This window comes from Propithecus coquereli, unplaced genomic scaffold (genome assembly GCF_000956105.1).
Source record: "Propithecus coquereli isolate 6110/MARCELLA unplaced genomic scaffold, Pcoq_1.0 Scaffold216, whole genome shotgun sequence".
NCBI lineage: Eukaryota > Metazoa > Chordata > Mammalia > Primates > Indriidae > Propithecus > Propithecus coquereli.
This window is the reverse complement of record NW_012146745.1, coordinates 2,341,177-2,349,779: the sequence shown is the minus strand read 5'-3', so window position 1 is coordinate 2,349,779 and position 8,603 is coordinate 2,341,177. Positions and strand designations below refer to the sequence as shown.

Here is an 8,603-nt window from a genome sequence, read left to right as displayed (position 1 = left end):
TGCTGAAAGAGAAAGCCCGAGATGTTTACTGGGGAAACCAAGAGTAGCGTCTGTGCCCCGTGTCTTGGCGAGGTGGGGAGGCTTTGAGCAGGAAGGAGGGGACAGAGAGTAGGTGGAGTGATGCACCGAACTTACTAGCTTTGACATCATCATTGTCTTTAAATGAAAAAAACAAGAAGATAGTTACAGGCAGAGAGAAAGGGAGCGAAGGGGAGCAGGAGAGGCCGGAGAGGACAGGTCTCCTGAAGTCCACACTCTTCTTGCTCTCTCTCCAGTCTTCCCAGGGCCCCACAAGACTCCCAGAAGGTGAAGCCAAGGGCTCTCAGACCCATGAGGTTACCAGAACAGCAGACGGGCACCCCGGAGCACTTTACGAAGACTCGCAACATACCAACAAGTTGGAAGGGGGTTTAAAGAGCTCCAACAATCAACAAGCCCAAGCACCAAACTGAGGGAAACAGTCTAACCTGCGGGGCAGACTGGAAGCTGGATGCGGACCTGGCCGAGGACATCTGGAGAGTGGAAGTTAAGTATCGGCTTGGATTTTCGTGCCCCCTATACTGTTTTTTTTTGCATTTTAAAATAAGAAGCATCAGATCGTATATCTCTGTATGAAAGTTCTTCTAGCAATTTGTTTTAAGGCGAACATATTCTGGGTTAAGGACTACAAAAAGAGAAGGTAACTCCTAGGGAAGGAAGAAGAGGAAGAAATGAAAATTAGAGGATAAGCTTGCTTTGAATGACTTCAGGTAGCAAGGGGGGTGTGTGAGTGAGTGTGTGTTTTGAGAGATTTGGCTCCTGCCCTGCCCGTGGGGCTCTCTTCTGGTATCAGGGACGGGAGGGTTATTGAAGAAGGAAAAAAAAAAAAATAGAAACCTGAGCTCTCTGGGAGGAAATTCAAAGGAACCAAGAGAAATTAACTTCATTCTGCAAGGACTAAAATAGAGCAAGGAGAGTGAGGTCGGGGAGAAGCGCGGGGAAGCACGCGGTGGGCCAGGCACAGAAGCCACGCTGGGCTGGCAGAGTTTCCAGGCCAGGTAGCCAGAAGGGGGCACTCTTCTGGGGCTATTTGAAAAAGTTTGGTCTGTGAACAGAACAGTTTCCCTGGCGACTGCAAATCCATTGCTAGCTGTCTCTCTCTTCTCCCCATCATTCTGGTGTGGTACCCAGAAGTCGCCTCCTGGTTCTGTGAAAGGAGTTGGAGGAGGCATGACGTGCTTGAAGCTCCTGAGAATAAGCCTGGTGATCTTGGCGGGGTGGGCGTGTGGCGCTGCCAGCTCTGAGCCGGGCTGGACACGCAAGAAATCCTTGGCTCAGCGGGGACACCTGAATCAGGTGCTGCTGGAAGGAGAACACTGTTGGCTGGGGGCTAAGCCTCGAAGACCGAGAGCTGCTCCCCAGCATCACCTCTTTGGGGTGTACCCCAGCAGGCCTGGGGAGTACCTGAGGCCCTACTCTGTGGGCGAGCAGGGAATCCGTCCTGCAGGACGCAGTCAGACAGATCCCGGGGGAAAGGCTGTGAGCCTCGTTCCCCAAGACTTGATGGAAAGTACAGCAGGAGCGAGGAGTGAGGCTGAGCCGCCAGCAGCCCCGTGGGTAGGGGATGGTCCTATTGGGCAATCTGAGCTGCTGGGAGATGATGACACTTATGTTGGCAACCAAAGATCCAAGGACTCTCTAGGTGAGACTGGGACTTGGAAAAGCACAGCCACTGTCACCACCACCTTCGCAAGCCTGAAGGAACCCAAACCAGAGACCCAAAGGAAGGGCCGGGCCAAGTCTGGACGTGGTCGCCCAGTGGTGAAGAGGCAGGCAGAAGACGTGTCGGGAGACACCAATGACTCTCCTCCGCATTTCCAACCGCGGCCCAAGCGTCCCCTTACGCAAAGGGTCAGAAACAGCCCACTGGAGGACAGCATCCAAAATGGTGGAGGGGACCCCTCTTGGGACGCAGGGACCTTTAACTCCCAAGGAGGACTGCCTGTCTTGTACTTCTCTGGGAGGCGGGAGCGGCTGCTGCTGCGTCCAGAAGTGCTGGCTGAGATTCCCCGGGAGGCGTTCACAGTGGAAGCCTGGGTCAAACCGGAGGGAGGACAGAACAACCCAGCCATCATCGCAGGTAATGACCCACTCTTGGGCTTCCTGAGGTCCTGGCGGTAAGGCTGGCTCCGTTTCTGGTGGGATAGAGGTAGGGAGCGAGGAGGGGAGGGCTTGGAGCAGGAAAGCCAGGAAGGGCTCAGGGGGTGGGGGTGGGGGAAGGGCTTTTACTCAGCAGCACAGCAGGTTTCCAGACACCAGCAGAGGGAAGGTAATGACTCTCTAACCACAGTGGCCTTTGTCCCTTGTGTTGATCTCACCTAGTTCTATACATCGTGCTTGTACTTAGGAGACTTATCTCTTTGACCTCTCTTTAAAGGGATAAATCTCTTTGGTTCTTTGTCAGTGGGGAAGGGGTGTCACACTCGTTTCTCCTACTCCAGTATGAGACACCCAGGTGACTTTGAAAATAGATGAGCGTCCAAGGACCTGAGCAGGGAGTCATGCCCGAGCCGGTCCAGGCAGTGAGGGAACAAAGCTGCCAGGTACACAGCCGTCGGAGCCTGGCTGCTTCCCTTTTCTCCAAGCAGCCCTAAAATCTGGCAGAGAAGTACCACCTAGTCGAGGTCCTGGTGCCTTTCACTCTGTCCCAACAATCATGTGTCCAGCCTAGGGACAGCAATCATGTGTCCAGCGCTACTGGGAACAGTGGCACTCACAAGCCAGCATCCCGGCTTCTGGCCGTGGGTGTCGGAAGAGGCACCTAAAATGAAACCTGTATAACTCTATGGTTTTGATCAGAGGCACCTGTCTGGGAACGTTTCACATATCTATTTCCCGCTATACCCAGATCTTAGCTTTCCTGGAAAGTCACCTGGAAGGGCAAAGAGAAGAGTAGGGTGAGGAGTCACTGTCTCCCTTTGTCTTACCGGGGAGGTCCGTGTCAAGCAAGGGGGTGAGGATTCCACCTGATGTTTTTCATCACTGGACTCTCACCATCCTTTGGGATCTCCCATGGCAGAATCGAACACAAAGCTAGGCACATAGTAGAACCATTTAATCTTTTTAATTTGGATCGTCCACAACACCCTTTGATGTTTTCCAGTCCCATTACATTGATGGGGAAACTGAGGCAATAAGAAGTGTGCCAGAGGCGGGCTGGGAATAGAACTCCAGGGCGCCTGAATTGCTTGACAACCCTCCAGATTAAAAACTTCTCAGGTTGCTGGAGGCCTGCAAATAAGTTTCAAACTAGGGGAAGAAATCTGGAAGGAGGGAGCCTCTTTCAGTGGGGTGTTGCTGGAACATCCCTTCCGGACACTCTGTCTCCCCCTTTTTGGCTGTGATTTCTCCTTCGGAAGCTGGGATTCCCAGACACTGAGCGCTCTCAAGTCTTGTGGTTTTGCTTTATTTTATTTTTGGGTGGGAGAGGGGGTGAGGGAAGCGGAGAGGGAAGAGGCTGGGCTGTGAGTTAGGTGGGGGCAGAGAAAGAGTAGAAGGAAATCCTTATTTTGGGGCCAAATGGAAGAAATAATGAGATGATTATCTGATCAGAGTTGGCAGCTTTGCAGTTTTTCCCAGATGACATCTTCTTGCTGCCTAATCTCGCTTCCTAGTACCCATCTGCCAGGGAGACTGTGTGCTTGCAGTCTAGACTGAGACCCGCGACTCTGCTTACCCCTCCGCTTGCAGTAGCAACGTAGGGACCTGGGATCAGTTCCCTGGCTGCGAAGAATTGGGGAAGGATCCAACAGGAACATATGTGGGAGGCTCTCAGGAGCTATTGCTTTGGGCTATCAAAGCCCAAACTTAAGGAAACAGATTCAGCGCAGTGGGTCCCTGACCCCTGTCCTGTCCCTCCCGTGTCCTCTCACACACTGTGCACCAGGAGAGCAGCGTTACGACTGGATTCCAGTTACGGCCTGCCCTGCGCCTCCACCCACCCCCTCTGTACGTCTCCCTGCCTCCCCCACCTGTCCTCCACGGCCACCGCCCTGACCCTGCCCGCAGCTCACTCTCAGGTCCTCCTCTGAAGTGCCCCCCTGAACGTTCTTAACCTCCTTCAGCGTGTAAAATCGGGCAGGAAATCTTTTGCAGACAGTCTAGCTTCTCAGTTTTCTTCCTCTTCAAACCAAGGCGCCCGCTGCGGTGCCGGGTATTTCCCCTGCAGGTCTGCTCCAGGCAGGCCGAGGCAGAAAATGCCCAGGGCTGTCTCTTCTCCACCTTCCACCCTATACCTCTCTTCACATTTGTGCGCATCAGAAACCATCCGGTAATGATTTAGGGTTAAAGTCTGGGAAAGATGGGGGTTGGGAACAAGATCTTCATGCTTCAGGATTCTGGCAGCTGGGCTCCCGAGGGCTTAGGTGCCCTGTGCCCTCACTGTGCTCAGCTGCTCCCCCGTGCCCCGTGGGCTCCATGGCTGAGAACCACAGAGCTGCCGAGGGGGTCCTCCTCGGAATGAGGCTGCTCGCTTTGCACTCACAGACCCGCGCCTGTCAGCAGGTCAGCCATCTTTCCTCTCTCTGCACAGCACCGGCTGGTCACCGCCTGTTCCTAGGATGGTTGGCCTTCACCTGTGCAGAAGGACAGCGACAGAGTCGTGTTCCTGGCAGCTGCACACAATCCAGCTGTCACAGTTCTGCTGCTCCGGTGAGGATAGTCCAAGGGGCTGCCAGCCTTGCTCTGGCACCCTGGTCAACAGCTCTCAAACCTCAGCTTCTACCTGCTTAACTTAAACCCAGCATCCCAATCCTCAATCTGCCGAACTTGGGGCACTTTCTCTGAGTCAGAGACTTCAAGCGGTTCAGCCACACCGACTATTACAGAGGAACCCCCTCCCCTGACCCTCCCCGCCCCTCCCCCGCCCAGATGTGGGGCCTTAGGGAATACTTTCCACGCCGGGCACTAGGTGGCAGTGTTGCTTCGCACACCGGAGAGCGGGCAGCCACGTCGTGGGGAATGTCTGATTTCTTGGAGGTTTGTCCTGCCCTGGCCTCTGGGCTGCATTTAATCATCCTCTCCCAGAATGTTGCTGGTCGGCATCCCTTGGGGTCAGCTTCATACGAGTCTTTCTTGCAGGGCCTATGAGAAAGGGCCAAAGTGGCGTTTTTGGGGTTGTGAGTAACTTGCACTTTAGCGACTAGTGCAGAAAACAAAGTCAACTAGGATTACGCCTCTCCCCCCTCCCCAAACTCCTTCATTCTTCCTAAATAGGAAGTTGGACTCCAGAATGAATTGCCAGCATACTTTCATGTAGGGTTGAGGGACATGCAGGGCTCACAGATTTTAGGTGCTGAGAATCTCTTTGGCCCTAGGAGGGGGAGAGGGGGTGCCCGGGCCCCCGGCAAGGTAGAGCTTCTGAAGTCGCCTGTTTCCCACAGCTGCAGGGGGGCAACGCGGCCTAGGAGGGGATGACGCAATCACTCGACTGCAGGGTGCTCCCTAAAAGTCACTAATCGGGGGCCTGGCGATTCAGGGCTATGCGGCCACCTAGGTGTGGAGGAGCCCGTTTGGACACGTCCCTGGAACTAAGCAGTGGACACAGCCAAATTCTGTCCCATCCGGGTGTGTCCTCTTCGCGTTCCAGCTCCCAACCCCGAAACCATCCTGTTCTTTTCCTTCCTTTTCGACTTCCTTTCCTCTCCTTCAACCCCAACATACACAAAAGAGAAAATTTTAATAGGTTCCTCCTCACCCATAATTGATTTCAAATGTTCCCTGAAGTTGCCCAGCTGAGTAACCACCTGCAGCTCCAAGCTGCAGGAGACTGAGTCACTCGGTCCGTGGCAGAACTGGAGCCCGAGCCCAGGTTTCTTCATCCAACAAATATTTACTGAGAGCCTTGCCATGCAAAGCATGGTGAGGCGCTGTGGGGAATACAAAGATGTCTAAGAAACTGTCCCTGACTTGAAGACAAACTTTCCTCCTCTGAGGATCCAAGTTTTAGAGTATATCCCGGTGTGGGGCTTGGGAGGCAGACAGACTTGAAATCAGATCCCAACTCCGACACTTATCAGGGCTGTGTGGTCTTTGGCAATCACTGAGGTTTTCTGAGCCTTGATTTCCTCAAATTGAAAAATGAGAAAAACCAATATATATATGAATGTATTATTCCAGTTAAATAAAATTGAAAATGTCTCCAAAAAGGAAAAAGAAAAATGAGACAAGGTCTTGCAGAGTTGTTATGATGTTTAAATAAGCTGTGTATATAAAGGACCCAGCACAGGGCCTGGCCGTGGTATTTATTTATGGCCTGGGAGGTAAGGTATTGCAGTAACAGCGGGAGGCGATCACTGCTTGTCTTTCGTTCTTTTTTCCATAGGTGGAATATTCACTTTAATTTCTTAGGAATCGAGTTTGCCAATCCGCAAAATGGTAACAGCAGTGAATAGGTTTTTTCACAGCATGATCTCAAGATAATTAAGAACACTGTAGGATGAGAGGCCTGAAAGGACTTGTTTATTTTATGTTTTAAAAATATCATCTGTTATTTTTAGCCTGGGCAGTACTATTTTGAATACATTGGACAGTAGTGCTGGGTTTTCTGGGGGAGCCACAAACCCTTTTGAGAATCTGGTGAAAACTGCGTGTACTCCCTAGAGAAATGTACATGTTCACAGAGCTTGCACGACCCTCAGAGCCTTCTGGATTTCCAGATGGCATTATGTTTAAAACCCATTGTTTAGAGACCATTGGTAGCCTTTTTGTTCTGAGTGGCATCTAAGAAATGACGTTTCATAGGATGCTGAGACATGCCCTTCTCCAGACAAAGGCGTTTTGTACCCAGGGAGAAGAGTTTTGTTCAGGTGGAGTATGGGGTTCGTGGACGGCAGGTTCATGTAGATTCAAAGAGAATGTAAAAGGCAGGCCGTGCACGGGCTTTCCCCCGTTGTCCAGCAGGAATGAACAACAGGTGGAGAGACAAACCCACGCTTTCCCCAGAGCTTCTCTGAAGATGAGACTTGCATGACTTTTCTCCTCAGTTGCCTCTTCCCGTATTATAGCAACGTTCAAGGTCAGCGGGCTTGTCCTCTGAGCACCCCGAGGAATTGCCCATTCGCCCCACATTAAACGTCCGCCCCCTGATCGGGACCTGGATGTACAGGAAGTCGTGGCCCCCCGCCCTTGGCACGCAGGAACTGCAGACGGGAGGCCCTGCTGTTGTTCCCTGGAGTGGGTTCGCCACTGTGATGAGACAAAGGACATGGGCTCTCTTGTGTTAACAAGGCATCCACCCTCTTGGTTGTGAATTAGCATCCTTGCAGAGAAGAGTTTTCTCTTTTTGTTTGTTTGTTTTTTGAGACAGAGTCTGGCTCTGTTGCCCGGGCTAGAGTGCCGTGGCGTCAGCCTAGCTCACAGCAACCTCAAACTCCTGGCTCAAGCGATCCTCCTGCCTCAGCCTCCCGAGAAGAGTTTTTTTTATCACGTGGCCATACGGCCCTCCAGTAGAGAGGCAGTGTAAGGGGTCTGACTTGAAAAGTCAAACAGACTGTCACTGTGGCCCTTCCTTTCACAGCCTATTGCCGCGCCCCCTCATTTCCGGAGCCTTCTTTGATTCCCCGTGTGACAGGCATCTCCTCTACTTCTCTGCCTCCATGGCCTTTCGCGTGTGATTTCGTGGGGGCATGTTGCTTCCTGTCTTATTAGCTGTGTCCACGTCCCACGTCTCTCCGCTGGAAATTCCTCAGGAGCCAAATGCATGTCTGGCTCACTTTTGTCATCCTAAAACACCGAGCACAGTGTTAGACTCTCAGTTACGTTCGTAGAACAGACAAAGCAGACATCTAGACTGCTGGCTACCCACCAGGATGAGTACAAGGTGAGAGGAGCTTTCTGAAACTGGAAGCTCTCTGTGGCACCCAGGGCCGTGGCTTTCAAATTCTGTTTTGCTGCCTCCTAAAGTGTCTTAGGGCCTTCTGAGGGGCTGCTGAGTGAGGGCTCCGCGCCTACCTTCCAAATGGGCAGCCCCTCTCTCGCCTGTCTCGTGTTAGGGAAAGGTTTCGTTACTTGAAGAAAGTTTAAACCCCATGGCTCTAGAGTAGGGGTGGCACATTACGGCCGGTGGACCACATCGGGTCCAAAGCCAAAAGCTGTTTTTGTAAATAAAGTTTTATCGGAACACAGACACACCCACTTGATGATGTGTTCTCTGTGGCCACCTCCATGCTAAATGGCAGAGGTGAGTAGTTGCAAAAGAGACCTTCTGGCCTGCAAAGCCCAAAATATTTCCTGTCTGGCCCTTTGTAGAAAAAGTTTGCTAACTCGTGCTTTAGAGCACTGCTTTTCTAATGTGCATCGAGATCAGCTGAGATTCTTTTTAAAATGTTGTCCCTGCCATGGGAATATACCCAGCAGCAGACGCAGTGAGAATATGCCTCCCAGACCTTCAACTTCAGGGACTTTCGTGGACCAAGGACCTCAGACCCTGTGCTCTGAAATGCATCACTGCGTCTGCACGGAGGCTCACATCCCTAGGGGGCAGGGATGAAGGCAGACCAGTTCCTGAGGGACAGTCCACTCTGGTTCAAGGACTCACAAAGGCCATGCAGAGCATTCCACAGGCT

The 8,603-nt window shown here is 52.2% G+C and overlaps 1 protein-coding gene across 1 annotated transcript in view; it reads left to right on the top strand.

Moving 5' to 3' along the window:
- Positions 1–1,209: 1,209 nt before the first annotated feature.
- Positions 1,210–8,603, top strand: part of PAPPA2 (pappalysin 2) — a 288,939-nt gene continuing 281,545 nt past the window's right edge. The window contains exon 1 of the mRNA XM_012644643.1: positions 1,210–2,119. Within this exon, the coding sequence (XP_012500097.1) occupies positions 1,210–2,119 (910 nt within the window). The remainder of the gene's footprint in view (positions 2,120–8,603) is intronic.